Raw genomic sequence first — 16,078 nt, 5'->3', positions numbered from 1 at the left:
ATGAATCATTGATATTTGAAGTGTTTAAAATAGAAAATGTTCATGTTTTATTTTAGGATAAAGTTCTACACAATATCATGTCTATTTTTACATTTATGGGAGCCAATGTCATGCGCCTAGATGATACTTACAGTTTTCAAGTTATTAACAAGACAGTGAAAATGGTTATTCCAGCACTTATTCAGGTAGGCTGTCTTCATACAATTTTTCACATTTTTCTAATTAAAAAAATTTTATGTAGTATGAAATTCAGGTAATGGTAAATAAATGACTTAAAAAGCATTTCTGAAAGGCTTCTTAAATTTTAGAATGGTGAAGCTAAGAAACCATCTTGGAAACAATGTCTTCTCTGATAATATAAATAAAAATACATAAGCTGATTCTACTGTCCTGCAAGGGTGTAAATATAAAAGTCTTTACAGTCTGACAAAGTGAATTTACATTTACTGTGTATATCAGAACATTGCATCAATTGAGTAGTAATATCTTTTTTATAGGCCATTGAAGATAGGAAGTTTTAGAGCTAAAATGGTATATTTGTTAATATTAGTTCAACATACATTTAAAAAGCATTCCATACGAGCTAAGTATGTCAATAGATAAGTGAGGTATAGTCTTGGCTAGTAAGGAATAATCAGTTTGAAACTAAAAAGTTGCCTCCAAGATGAAAGGTCTTGGTTGTCAGTTTGAGTTTTCTGTTTACATCTACTTATGTTGTTGAAATTTTTCCTCTTGGCATTGACCATTCTTGGCATGACATTATTTAGCAAGTAATCTAATTGAGAACCTTTTCCTTTTAATGTTGCTATTAGGATTCTCTTTGTCTAACAACCTGGCAAGTTCAGGCCATACATAAAAGGAAAAATAACTATACCCATTTGTATGTTCAAATAGCATAAATAAATGCTGAAGAGTTGAGCAGGGAAAAACCCATATGGGCTAGGGTCTCCAGAAATTTCCATAAGAAATAGAATTTGAACTGGTATGAAAGAAGGATAGGGAAGCTTCTGGTCGACCAAGATGGTGGCATAAGATGATTCAGGGTACTCTTCCCCATCAGAATCTTTGAATAACTAGCAAAAACTGGCAGAGCCGTCTTCCTCAGAACCCCAGAAAACAGTTAAAGTATTGCAATAACTGGGCCAGGACTCAATCAAGAAAATGCAGATTTAAAAAACAGTAGGAGAAGCTCATGGCACCCTTGCAGACCCTACTCCCACCCCCTCCCTGATGAGATGTGGAGCCAGCCTCCACTGCCATTGTGGATCCAGGACCCTGTTCAGTCAAGAGCAGAGTAACCCCATGCACATACTGGGGTGTCTGTATATTGATGCCAGTCAATCAACTAGTAGCCTGAAGTACTGAATCAGGAAACTTGTCTCTGGTTTGTTCTCGTAGAACTTGTCCTGCAGGCAGAAGCACCTAGCTGACTGAACTAAAGCAGTGAATGAAAAAATTTAGTAAAAGCAGCCTAGGATAAAAGATTAACTGCTTTAAGTCATACACTGCAGCCTTTAGGAGGAGAATAAAGTTTATTTCATGGGTAGTAGAGAAGGCATTTGAATTCATGTAATGGCAGAATTCTTAAGGCCACAAGCAGGTGCAAGCCCAGGACTAGACACAGGCTCAAAAAAGATAGAGAGGACCCTCCACTTCACGTTTGCCACAGGCTGTTCTTGACAGGAGGGCTACAGCCTGAAGGAGAGCACCAGCCAACACAGAGCCAGTTTGCAAAGACTGAAAAAGGTGCCTTTTGTATTGGTTTGTTTTTGTTAGTTCCTGGTACCCAGGGAAATCACTGTCATATCAGTAGCTGGATACCACCTTGAGGAACAGACAGGTCAGGGACTAAATCCCAGAGTTAACATTTTAAAATATTAAAATGTACAATGTGCATCAAAAGATTACATGACAAACAAAGAAACAGGAAATGATGGCCCATCCAGAGGAACAAGACAACCGAAACCATCAATGAAGACCAGATTTTGGACAAACCAGATGAAGACGTTTAAAAAATGATCCTTAGTATACTCAAAGAGATAAAGGGAAACACAGAGAAAGAACTAAAGGATATCAGGAAAACAATAATGGACAATATAAGAATCTCCAGAAAGAGACAGAAATTTTTAAAAAAGATACCACAGAGAAGTACTTGAAGACTGCAATGACTGAAATAAAAAATTCCCCTGAGGCTTGAGGGTTTTAACAGCAGACTGGAGCTGGCAGAAGAGTCAGGGAACTCGAAAGAGAAGACAATTGAAATGATTCAGGCCAAGAAGCAGAAAGAAAAAGAATGAAGGGCATGAACAGAGCCTTTGAGACTCGTTGGACACCAGCTGGTACATCAACATACACATTATGGGATCTCCGAAGGAGTAGAAAGAGAGAAAGAGGCAGAAAGTATATTCAAAGAAATAATGGCAGAGAACTTCTCAAATTTAAAGATATGAATATGCTCTTTCAAGAAGCCCAAAGAGCCCCAAATGGATACACCGAAGAGGACCATGTTTAGATACAAAGTAGTCACACAGTTGAATGCCAGGAATAAGGAGAGAATTCTGAAAGCTGCAGGAGAAAAGCAGCATCTTATGTACAAGTGAGTTCCAATAAGATTGAATGCTGATTTTTCATCAGAAACCATGGAGACAAGAAGGCAGTGGGAAAGAATATTTAAAGTGATGAAAGGAAACCACTTGCCAACCAATAATTTTATGTCTATTAAACATAAATGGATTAAACTCTTTGGTAAAAGACAGAGCCTGGCAGAATGGATAAAAAAGGGTGACCCAACTGTATGCTGTCTACAAGAGACTCACCGTGAATTAAAAGACACAAGTGGGTAGAAGGTGAAAGAAGGGAAAAAATACTATACAATTAGTAACCAAAAGAGAAGTGGGGTAGCAATATTAATATTACATAAAACAGACTTTAAAAACTGTTACAGGGTACACAGAAGGTTTCTATATACTGATAAAGGAGTTAAGTCAACAAGGAGACATAACATTTATGAATATATATGCACCTAACAGAAGAGCCCCAAAATATGTGAAGCAAATATTGACAGATTTGAAGGGAAAAATAGATGGTTCTACATTGAAAGTAGGAGACTTTAATATATCTCTCTCAATAATGGATCAGATATCTAGATAGAAAATCAATGAGGAAATAAAAGACTTGAACAGTGCTATAAACCAACTAGACCTAACTGACAGATATGGAACACTTCACCCAAGAGCAACAGAATACATTATCCAGGATGGAATATATGTTAGGTCACAACCAAGTATCAATAAATTTAAAAATGTTGTAATAATACAATGTATCTTCTCTGACCACACTGGATGGTCTAGAAAAAGAAGCACAAACTAAACCCAAAGCAAGTAGAATAAAGGAAAGAACAAAGATAAGAAGAGATAAATGAAAAAGAAAATAAAAGAACAAAAGCCAAAATTTGGTTTATTAAAAAGATCCATAAAATCCACAAGCCTTTAGCTAGACTGACAGAAAAAAAGAGGATGCAGATAACTAAAACCAGAAATCAAAGGGGGGACCTTTCTACCCCCTCCTCAGAAATTAGGATTATAAGAGAACACTGTGAACGAATGTATGCCAACAAATTAGATGAAAGGACAAATTCCTAGAAACTAACTACACTGATTCAAGAAGAAAAAGATCTGAACAGACCAATAATAGTAAAGAGATTGATCATTAATCAGAAACCTCCCAGCAGAAGAAAAGTCCAGGGTCAGATGGCTTCCCTGGTGAATTTTACCAAACATTCCAAGAAGAATTAACACCAATCCTGCTCTTACTTTTCCAAAAACTGAATGGGGTGAACAGTTCCTAGCTTATTCTGTAAGTCTAACATCACTGTAGTACAATCCTGGATAAAGATACTGCAAGAAAAGAAAATTACAGACTAATACCCCTTATGAATATAGAAGCAGGAATCCTTAACAAAATACTGGCAAACTAAATCCAACAGCACATTAAAAGAATTACCATGATCAATTGGGATTTACCCCATACATGCAAGTCAACGAATACATAAAATCAACGAATGTAATATGCCACATTAGTAGAACAAAAGAAAAAAACACACATGGTCATCTCAGTATAGAAGAGGCATTTGACAAAGTCCTGTACCTCTTGATAAAAACACTTAGAAAACAAGGAATAGAAGGAAACTTCCTCAACATGATAAAGGGTATGTATGAAAAACCCAGAACTAACATCATACTAAGTTGTAAAAGACTGAAAGCTTTCCCTCTAAGATTAGGAAGATTACAAGGTTGCCCACTGTCACAAAAGAAAAACAAAAGACATCCAAATTGGAAGGGAAGAAGTAAAACTTTCCCTGCTTGCAGATGATATATGTGCAGTTTGTGTGAAGAATGTAATGTGGATCAGTTTGGTGGAGAGCAAAGGGAGAAGTAGAGGGTACTCATTCATTGATACATTGAGGTATTTATTCAGCATTGTATTTTGAACACCAGTACCAGAGTAAAAGGATTTGCACTTTATTCTCTAAGCAGCATGGAGTTACTGAAATTTTCTGTTCTCTGTTTGAGATTAAACCCTTTCTTCTCATTGCGTAACCTGAGTTCTGCTTGATTATGTAGCTCCCACACTGCCTAAGAGTAGAATTTCTATCAGTGCTACATATTTGGCATCTACCATTTACTGCCTCCTGTTGATATCTTTTCACATGTATGTCTTGTTTCGTAAAGACTATAAATCCCTTTTGGGATCACATTTTCACTTCATATTCCCCTCAGGGCCATACAGTGCCTGTGACATAATAGGTGCTCATTGAATACTTATTGATAAGTCTTTATTAAAATTCTTTTGATAACTTTTTTGGCCTTTTCTTGTCTGCTTAAAGCTTCTTTTGTGGAGGGTCCTTCATTGTCCCTGCTTGCTCTTTTGCAGTCTGATGGTGGAAACTCTGCAGAAGTCACAAGAAACATTGAAGAAATTGTGGTAAAAATCATTAATGTATTTGTGGATGCACTACCACATGTTCCAGAACACAGGCGCCTGCCTATTCTTGTTCAACTTATTGTTACTCTAGGTGCAGAAAAATTTCTCTGGGTTCTCCTCATATTGCTTTTTGAACAGTACGTCACTAAAACAGTGCTGGTGGCTGCCTGTGGAGAAAAGGTCAGTTTAAAGGGTGGGGTGGATAAAAAGGAAAATGTTGTTTTCACACAGATTTTGTGATATTTTCCAGTTTAAACGTGGAGCTGGTTATGCTTAGTGTGCATTATTTAGCAGTTTTTGCTTAGAACCTTATTTATGTTTTGTTTGCATTCTTTAAAATTGCTTTCAGAGTCTGTGGCACTCTGAATATCCTTGATAGCAGCAAAATATCCTCTGAAGGAAATTTGGTTTTTCTAAGAAACAGGTCTGGTGCCATGTTGGGTGATTCTATTTTTAAACCCACAGGAAATTGTAAAGTAATTAAACCTTGTCCCTTAAAAGTCGTTTTGAAGGCACTTTGTAGAAAAAGGGAGGGAGGAGGTATAAATGTGTTTTCAACATTTTTGGCACCATTGAAATCAGTAAGACATAAAGTGATTATTTTGAAGAGCCCTATTTGGGTATATTATAGGCCAATAACTGTTTTTATATTACTTCTTTGACCTGAGATCTGATAGTAGATCTAGATCTACTCAAAGTAAAGTAGTATATTCAATTCTCCTAGAAATCATAATGCAAATTATACTAAATGATGCCCTCATAATTCTCATTAACTGGCTTTATTTTATGTAAGGAGCTTATGAACTGTTGTTCATTAATTGACACATATTACCATAAGGAATAATGTAGTGACTTGTCATGCAAAGGAGTATTTTTTAACCATTTTCCCTGATACGTACTTATTAATTAATATGAATTTGATAGATATACTTCATCACTTTTTTTCTTCTCTCCATATAGGATGCTATTTTAGAGGCAGACACTGAATTTTGGATATTAGTCAGTTGTGAATTTAGTATTGAACATCAGATTCAAAGCTTGATGAATATTCTCCAGTACTTAACAAAGCTGCCAGAGGAAAAAGAAGGTAAACAGAAATCAGGTTTTATTTATCATTTAACATGAAACCTCAAGAGAAGCAATGCAAGTAATTGTTAAAACTTATGGTACATACTTAAATGGATATTTTTTAAATTAATTTTTCATTTGCGTATATGATCATGTACCTTTTCAAATCCCTATGGAAAATACTAAGTTGGATTTCTTCTTGCCATTCCTCACACATTCTCTTTTATACTTTTGTGCCTATGCTGATGTCTTGGCTGTGGAATATTAGAAGTATCCAGGATGAATTATGTTAAAATGGCAGTAAATTAGCAGAAGCTTATTAACTACCTTTTAGTTTCCCATAAAAATATCTATGAAGACATTTATAAGAAAAGGAAAAAAAAAATGCATGCAGCAGTGGTAACTAAATAAAAATTTACCATATAGCATAGTCTTAAAGGAAATTCCACTAATTGCAGCACCAATGAGAATGGATTAAGAAAGGATTGCTACGTTGAATGTTCTTAGTCCATTTCCTACCCTGTGAAGCAGAACAGCAAAGTGTATTAGAAAGAAGGTAATAAGAGTGTTGGACTACACAGGAGCTGTTTTCCATTGTGGCCAGTCATTGTCCCATCATCCCTGCTTGGCTAGGCAGTAACTTATCTCATCCTGCACTTTAACAGTTTGGTAGGTATATACCCAAGAAAGTGCCTAGAAAGCTGTACATGGTCACACATTTAAGGAAGAAGTCTTCGTATCAAGTCATTGTCTAAGACTGTTTTTCAAATGGCCCACCACGGGCTTCTAACCACTGGACTCCAAACACCTTTTATATTAGATACATTCAAATAAGAGATTCTACATCTTAAAGTTTGAAGCTCTAGGAAATGTCATCTTCAAACTTTTAGAACTGAACTTTGCAGGTTAGAAAATGTCCCCCCTTCAGGCTGTTGTAGCCCACCAAGTAAATGCCTCTGAAGTTTCAGAAATTAGTTAAGGAGCCAACATATGATGAGTTCTTCTGTAAGTATCTTTGCTTTCTATTTGCTTGTCTTAGTTGTCCTGGTTTGTTGGTTTTGTTTTGTTTCTGGGTTTTTTTGTTTGTTTGTTTGTTTTGGTTGCTGTTGTTTTACACACCTCTTCTTGGAGTTATTGGGTACTTGGTAAATACACTAAAAACAATCAGATTATTTTCCTCTGATTTAGAGGAGGAAAAACTGTGGGTACAATCATATGTATAAACATATTTCTCTCTGAAAATTTTATCCCATTACCTTTCTGAGTTAAAGCTTATTATATCTGTTTTAAGGATTTAGGTTGAAAGTGAGTGAGTTCACTTGTTTTGTTGCTCTTTTTCAGAAACCACTCCCAAAGCAGGATCTAATAAGAATGAGTCAGAAGAAGAAATGCTACAGATATTTAATATAGACACTCATTCTAGCAAGCAATTGCGGCATTTTAAATTTTTGTCAGTGTCTTTCATGTCTCAGCTCCTGGCCTCCAATAATTTTATCAGGAAGGTGATGTGTTTTTTTAAATATATTTGTGATAAGATGCTTTTCTGCTTTCTAAAGGAACTGTGTTAAACTAGTGAAAATAGCTTAACAAATGTCTCATGAAAATGTTTAGCCAAGACATGCCTGTAAAAATAATAGGACAAAATAGTATGACATTATTTGGGATTATCTACTAAGATTGAACATATATAATCCCTATGACTCAGTAATTCTATTCTTAAATGGTATATACCGATCAGAAAAACATGGACATAGGCCCTGAAAAACATCTGCAAGAATGTTTATATGAGTGTTATTAATAGTGACCCCAGACTGGTAATAACCGAAGTGCCTATCAACAATAGAATGGATGAATAAATTGTCTTGTAGTTATAAGTGAAAATGGATGAACCTTACTGACACAACAGCCTAATGAATCTCACAAACATAATATTGAAAGAAAGAAGCCAGATAAAAATGAATATGTGCTGTAATTCCAGTTATGTAAAGTCAGAAACCAGCAAAACAAACCTGTGGTTTTAGAAATCAGTTTAATGTTTATCTTTGGGGAAGTGGGAAAGGGTAATGAAGGGGCAGAGGTGGGGGAGGGCTTCCAGGGTGCTGATAATACTCTTTGCCTTTACCTGGATAATGGTTACACCACTTTATGAAAATTAGTGAGCTCTCCATGTAGCCTTGTGCACTTTTCTGTTTGTGTGATGTACTCTTTTTTTTTAACTTTTTATTTTTAACTAATTTCATACTTAGGCAAAGTTGCAAAAATAATACAGAGAACTCCAACATGCTCCGTACCCAGATTTCCAGATTTACCAATATTTAACATTTTGCCTCATTTGTTATATCATTCTTTCTGTTTTTCTGTTTACTAAACATTTAAGGTAGGTTGGATACATCATGTTCCTTGAACATTTACTCTTCCATGTATATTTTCCAAGATCAGGATATTCACTTATAAATCTCATTGAATATAATTACCAATCTCAAAAAAATTTAACAGTGATATAAAGCATAGATTGTGTTTTCCTTTTTTTCCCTGTTGTCCCAGTAATGGGACATTTTTCTCCCCATTATTGGATTTTTCCAGAATCATCACGTTTGCATTTGTCATTGTCTCTTCAATCTCTCTTTCTTTTAACTGTGGTAACATAAACAGTATGAAATTTCCCATCTCAGCCCTCTCAAGCATAAAATTTAAGACTTTTCCGTCACCCTAAATAGAAACCCTGTCCCCATTATACATTAATTCCCCCATTTGCCTTCCCCGTGCCCTTGGTAGCCTGTACTCTATTTTCTTTCTGTGAATTTGCATATTCTAGTTTTCTTTTCATATAAATGGAGTCATGCAATATATGTCCTTTTGTGTTTGACTTACTCAACATAATATCTTCAAGGATCACCCATGTTATTGCATGTATCAGAACTTCATTATTTTTTACAGCTAATATCATTTATGTATATCCCCCATTTTGTCTATCCATTCATCCATTAATGAACACTTGGCTTACATCTACCCTTTGCCTAATGCAAGTAATGCTGCTATGAACACTGGTGTACATATTCTTAATTTAAACAATTAGAGAAAGAAGGAAGAAAGATATAGTATGACCAAGGTAGGCAATAATTGTTTAACATTAAAATATCTGGTAAAATACTCTAATACATTAACAGATCAAGAGGGCAAAACATATAATATTTACAGAGAAAAAATTCAACAAAATTCAACACTCATTCATGATTTAAGGAAAAAAATATCCTCTTAACAGTGTGGGATTGATGAGAACTTCATTGACCTGATAAAAGCTGTCTATCAGAAACTTACAGTTTGTATCATACTTAATGAAGAAACATTGATGTGCCTGTTAAAGTCAGGAACAAGGATTCCTTCTGTCATCATTTCTGTTGAGGAAAAGAAATGAGCTTTAACAATCAGAAAAAAAGAGAATCCACAAAATCTTAGGACTGATAATTAGTTCAGCAAGCTTACTTGATAGAGGTTAGTGTAGACACTGTCTAGAGATCAGTATAGATACGGATCTTTACCAAGCAAGCTTGCTGAACTCATTAGCCTTGCACACCATTGTATAATGGTACCATTAGTCTTATATGCAATTAATACCCAGTATAATTGAAAATATAATAGAAAAAAGATCTTATATACAATAAAAATGAAAGCATATAAAGTACTGGGAATACACCCCCCGAAAATACTTAAGAATATTATGGAGGAATTTCTAAGATCTTAAAGGACCCAAAAGAAAACTTGAAGAAATGGAAAAACACCCTGTGTTCATGGATGAAAGAGTATTCAGATAGGTCAATGTGACTGAAGAGTAAGCCCAGAAACACAGTTATGCATATGAAAGACAACTATACAGGTGGCAATATAAAGCACTAGAGAAAAAGAAACTTTACAGCTGGTATAATTTGTTTTCCACTTGGGGAAAAAAAGTCTCTGATCTCATACCATATACAAAAAACAATTTTGGATAGATTAGAAACTTCAAATGGAAAAGCAACACTTAGAATTTTTAGAAGAAATCAAGGAGACCATCATTGTAATCAGAGTATAGAAAAGAATTTCTTAAAAACTGATTCAATAGCAACAACAGCAAAAACTTCCACATAAACAAAGGAAAGACTACAGACTGAGAAGATTATTGCTGTGCACATAATTAAAAAAGTATCCTTTTCCAGTAGTACAACTGGCAAAGAATATTAATTCACTGAAGAAGAATCACAAAAGGCCAGTTAATAGAAATCTCAGCCTACCTAATAAGCAGGAAAATGCAGATTAAAAGAGATGCCATTATGATGCCCATCAAATTGTCAAGAATTTAAGGGTTAATACCTAAGATGTAGAGATTTGGTAATTTTTTTTACATGGTTATGGGTAGTATAAATTGGTACAGCCACTTCAGAAAGCACTTGGTAGTATCTAGTCAAATTGAAAATGCTCATACCCTGTAGTTGAGCAATTCCCTTAAGTATGTACCTGACAGACACTTTCCTAGATGGTGAAGGAGACAAATACTATCCTCTTCTAGCACTGTTAAGAAAACAGTGGGCACAAGCTAAATGTCTAGCAGCAGAGGTAAATAAATAACTTGTGTTGTATGCAAAGGAATACTGTATGAATTTAAAATGAATGAACTAGAGCAACGTGAGTCATCGTGGATAGTCTCAAAAACCTAATATTACCAGAAAAAAACATGTTGCTGAATGATATGTACTCTTTAATAACATTAAACAGCAGATTCAGGATGGTGGTTGTCTTTGTGGGACCTGAAGTGTAGTGGGAGAATGGAATCAGGAGTGATATATAGGGGATTGTAGTCGTATTTGTAATGTTTAAATTCTAAAATTTTACCTGAGTTGTCAGAAGATTAGCATTTCATAAAATTAAGTAATGGGTAAATGAATATTTATTATATTCTATATTTTTCTGAATCTTTGTTGTACTTTATTTAAAATAGAATAATTAAAATAAATTAATAGAAATAGTTTATTAAAGTATAATGAGGATGATCTGAACCTGATTAAATAGGTAATGTCAGAAAACAGTTACCATGGAAATTTAAGTGAACAGTCTTTGTTTCCTTTTACCTCCTTGAAATGCCTATTCTGTTCTCATGGTACCTCTTTTAAAAATTAGGTAGTTGAAAGCGGTGGTCCTCAAGTTTTAAAAGGCCTTGAACAGAGGTATGTTTTATTTTGTTTTTAATTTTAATTTGGGAAAAATTTCAAACTTGGAATAGCTAAAAGAATAGTAGACAAAATTCTTATATACTCCTTACCCAGGTTCACCAGGTGTTTAACATTTTATGCCACATTTGCTTTATTATTCTCCCTACACATATTTTTCCCTACATCATTTGAAAGCAAGTTGCATACGTTATGCCCTTTCACCCCTAAATATTTTAGTGTATAGTTTCTAAGAATAAGACTCTTTTATTATAAAACCATAGCATACTTATTAAATTTAGAAAATGTAGCACTGATACTCTTAACCTAATCTATATTATCCCAACAATGTCCTTTATATCACTTTTTTTTTTTTTTTTTTGGTCAGGAACCATTCCAGGATATGTTATATATTGAATATAATTATACCTCTTTAGTATGGTTTAATTTGAACAGTTTTGTGTGGACTCTTGAATTCTTGTTTCTTTCAGTGGATTATAATCCATAGGCTGTCACTATGTATGTTTTTTTAATAATAAATTTTATTTTGAAATAAGTTCACTCTTACAGGAACAGTTGCAAAAACAGTACAAACCCCATACATAGAACTCCATCATACCCTGACCCCCTCCCCCAATACCCCAATCCATCACCTTTAAGATCCTGTCACACCACCGTCTCTTTCTTTCCCTCCCTCTCTCCCTCCCTAACATCCATCATCTATTGCTCTGTCCTCTGAACATATGAGAGCAAGCTGCACATATCTTTGAACAAACAATATAATTCACGTATACCTTTCCCATGGACAAGAACATTATTTTATGCAATCTCATCAAGCGCAGCTAAGAAGTTCAAGAAATTCAACATTGATATAAAGCTTACATTCTATATTTCCTTTTTTTTTTTTCTTGTGTCCCATCTGTGTCCCTTTGAGCCTCCTCTCCTCCAACCTCAGATCCCATCCAGGATCATCCTTGGCATTTAATTGTCATCTATTTAGACTGTCTTATTTTTTTTTTTTTTCAATTGTGGAAAGATATATATAGCCTAAATGTTCCTATTCCACCCCTCTCTAGCATTCCATTAGTGGGATTAATCACATTTAGAATGTTGCAATGCTATCACTTTCCGACCATCCATTTCTAGAAGTTTCCCTTCACCCCAAACAAAAGCCCTACACTCATTTCTTAACTCCCCATTGCCCCTTCCCCCACTTCTTGGAACTCCTACTCTACTTTTCATCTCTTTGGTCATATTCTCTGATACTTTCTTTGTGTTTACCTTGGGGCTTAAATTTAACATCTTAAATCTATAACAATCCTGTTTTTCTTTGATACCAACTTAACTTCAATAGGACATGTAAACTGTGTTCCTATACTCCTCCATCCCCCCACCTTTATGTAGTTCTTGTCAAAAATTACGTATTTTACATTGAGTCCAAAACCACTGATTTATCCTTACAGTTTATGTATTTTAGATCCTATAGGAAGTAAATAGTGGAGTTATAAATCAACAATACAGTAGTATTGGTATTTATATTTACCACGTGATCTTTACTGGAAATCTTTATTTCTTCGTGGTTTCAGTCAATTGTTTAGTGTCCCTTCCTTTCAGCCTGCTTAGGACTGATCTACTGGTGATGAAGTCCCTCAGCTTTTGATTATCCAGGAATGTTTTCATCTCCCCCTCATTTTTATCCTTCAGGTATTTGTGAATTATCCAAGTCTCTGATGGTTATTGACTTCTGTTTGTATTCCATTGTGGTCAGAGAATGTGCTTTGAACAATTTCATTTTTTTACTTTTAATTTTATTGAGGCTTGTTTTTATGTCCCCGCATACAGTCCATTCTGGAGAAAGATCCGTGATCACTAGTGAAAAACATGTGTCCCAGTGACCTGGGATGTAATATTCTGTATATGTCTGTTAAAATTCTCTATATCGCTCTCTCATTTCTTTGTTTCTGTGTCGGTAGGGCTCCCTTTAGTATCTGAAGTAGGGCAGGTCTTTTATCTGCAGACACTCTCAGCATGTGTTTGTCTGTGAAAAATTTAAGTTCTCCCTCAAATTTGAAGGAGAGTTTTGCTGTATGAAGTATTCTTGGTTGGAAATTTTTCTCTCTCAGAATTTTAAATATGTCATGCCACTTCCTTCTCACCTCCATGGTGGCCGCTGAGTAGTCTTATGTTGTTTCCTTTGTATGTGGTGAATTGCTTTTCTCTTGCTGCTTTCAGAACTTGCTCCTTCTCTTCAGTATTTGACAGTCTGATCAGAATATGTCTTGGAGTGGGTTTATTTGGATTTATTCTATTTGGAGTTCGCTGGGCGTTTATGCTTTGTGTATTTATATCGTGTAGAAGGTTTGGGAATTTTTCCCCAACAATTTCTCTGAATACTCTTTCTAGACCTTTACCCTTCTCTTCCCCTTCTGGGACACCAATGAGTCTTAAATTTGGACGTTTTATTTTATCTATCATATCCCTGATTCCATTTCGATTTTTTCAATTTTTTTCTCCATTCTTTCTTTTGTTCTTTCATTTTCTGTTCTGTGCTCCTCGAGTAGGCTGAGTTGTTGTTCAGCTTCCTCTAATCTTGTATTATTGGTATCCAGAGTCTTTTTAATTTGGCCTACAGTTTCTTTTATTTCCATAAGATCTTCTGTTTTTTTATTTACTCTTGCAATATCTTCTTTATGCTCTTCTAGGGTCTTTTTTATGTCTTTTATTTTCTGTGCCATGCTCTTCTTCAAGTCCTTTATATCCCATGCCATGCTCTCATTGCCTGTCTGTAGTTCTTTGATTAATTCCGCCAAGTACTGTATGTCTTCTGATCTTTTGATTTGAGTGTTTGGGTTCGGGTTCTCCATGTCGTCTGGTTTTATCATATGCTTTAAGATTTTCTGTTGTTTTTGGCCTCTTGGCATTTGCTTTACTTGGTCTTTAATTTGTCAGAATTGCAGCTTGGTGACATACACTTTCTCTAATTAACCAGCAGATGGCAGCCGTGAGTCACTTATTCCCCTCAAGTCAGTTCTTCCCAACTTTGTGGTGTGTGGGGATCTGATTCTTGTGGGGTCCAATCGGTGCACTTAATTTGGGTGTGTTATCAGTGCCCTGAATGAGGGGCGTGTGCCTGAGCAGTTAGGGAGGAAGGGCAGCTCAAGAATCAAACCTCCCAGGTGTTCCCGGAGATCCAAGGCTGTTCTCTGCCACTTACCCAAAAGTCCTTGGTATTGGTGTAGGTTCCCTGGGACATCTGAGCGGTTCCCCCCTCCCTGCTGTGCTTTTCCAGGACCTCTGCTGAGGGGGGGGAGGGCCATACCACGTCACAAGTGAGTGCCGACCTCCAGGGAAGCCCTGGGCCGCCAGGCTGTGCAGTGGCGTTCCCAGCCCGCTTCAAAGATGGTTAAATGGGACACGTTAACTTCCCCCTTTCTGCATAGCTCCACCTTCCCAGCTCCGGGATGATCAGCCGTGGGTGTATTCAAGGCCACTGTCCACGGCCGATATTGTGTTATGTGAGTGGTGCTGTGGGAAAGACTCCTTGTCAGGCTGGGTTTCTTGGCTCGGCTCTGTGCTGTGTGTTTGGCCCTGGGCATGAGTAGCCCTGCCCGCTGGGGAGATGGCTGCAAGTCGTGCATTTTTTTTTCTCTCTCCTTTTGGCTCCCCTTTGCTCCCCTGGACCCGAGACAATCAGCAGTGGGTGTGGGAAGGGGTATCCTCCACACCAGACACCAGGGTGTTAGTCCAGACTGCTCCTGTTTTATCTGCAGCTGCTCCCAGGCTTCTTTTTTTTTTTTTTTAAAGAACTATTCTGTCTCCAAACACCAACCCACCATTTCCCCACACCACAGCATGGCCGAGGAACTCAGCCGACTCACTCACTCGTTTCGGAATGCAGACTCCTGGTTTCACCAAACGCACGTTCCCTGTGGCTTTAGCAGACCTTGTCTGGCTGGTGCTACTCTGGAAGTGGTGTTCTGGGTCAACCTCTGGTTTCTATCCAGTGTTTTTCACGGAGGTGTTCTTTTGCTCTGTCTCACCTAGTCGCCATCTTAGGTTCTCCTCTGTCACTATGTATTTTGATGCAGAAATTCTTAATCTTCACTATCACTTCCTCAAAGAGTGCCCTCTGACCTTTTCTATATACCTCCTTCCCAGAAGCATTACCTTCCCAAAGCTACCACTGGGTTCCATAGACTTCTCTTTGCCTTCCCTGCAGCCAGTATTGTGAACTACCAAGTTCCAGTCCTGCGTTGAGGATTGCAGCACTTAATGTAGGATATGCCATTTCTGGGGGTGATTATGTTGTGCCCTTTGCTCCCCTCTTCTTTACAATCTCAAGTTCTCTCTCTTTCCTCCCCATTATACCCCCCACCCCCCCACCCCAACACACACTCACATTGTAGGCTTGCAGGCTGGCAGTGTTGGGAGTTCCAGTTATGGGTGTGTTGTAATTTGGTGTATACTTCTCTAATTACAGAGTATTTGAAGTTTTTAGTCTTCTCTTAATCCTAGTAAAGCATGGGTTATGTGTGTTTATTTGCACTTGGTTTTGACCTGAATGGTGTATGGGGTACAGGCATGTGTGTATGTATATGAAATTTTGATTCCGATAGCTGCCGTTAACCTACAGCTGTAACTCCCAGAACACACACACTTGGACAGCACAGTCAGACTCTTCTTGTTGCTGATGTAGTGACTCACAAAGCCTGACATTTCTTCTCCTTTACTTCTAATGGACATTTTTCTGTGATGATAATTCCTCCTTTCCTTTCTTTGCACATTGCTTTGAAATAATTTAGTAGAAAATTATTTAATTGCTTTTTCTATTTGAAACATTCTGCATG

The 16,078-nt window shown here is 36.6% G+C and overlaps 1 protein-coding gene across 1 annotated transcript in view; it reads left to right on the top strand.

The window, feature by feature from the left end:
* Positions 1-16,078, top strand: part of HEATR1 (HEAT repeat containing 1) — a 74,267-nt gene that overhangs the window by 36,544 nt on the left and 21,645 nt on the right. Inside the window, exons 29-33 of the mRNA XM_037821755.1 lie at positions 57-185; positions 4,933-5,163; positions 5,944-6,070; positions 7,393-7,553; positions 11,203-11,249. Of these exons, the coding sequence (XP_037677683.1) occupies positions 57-185; positions 4,933-5,163; positions 5,944-6,070; positions 7,393-7,553; positions 11,203-11,249 (695 nt within the window). The remainder of the gene's footprint in view (positions 1-56; positions 186-4,932; positions 5,164-5,943; positions 6,071-7,392; positions 7,554-11,202; positions 11,250-16,078) is intronic.

This window comes from Choloepus didactylus, chromosome 2 (genome assembly GCF_015220235.1).
Source record: "Choloepus didactylus isolate mChoDid1 chromosome 2, mChoDid1.pri, whole genome shotgun sequence".
In the NCBI taxonomy this organism is placed as follows: domain Eukaryota; kingdom Metazoa; phylum Chordata; class Mammalia; order Pilosa; family Megalonychidae; genus Choloepus; species Choloepus didactylus.
Note: the sequence above shows the minus strand (reverse complement) of the source record. Positions and strands in the feature narration are given on the sequence as shown.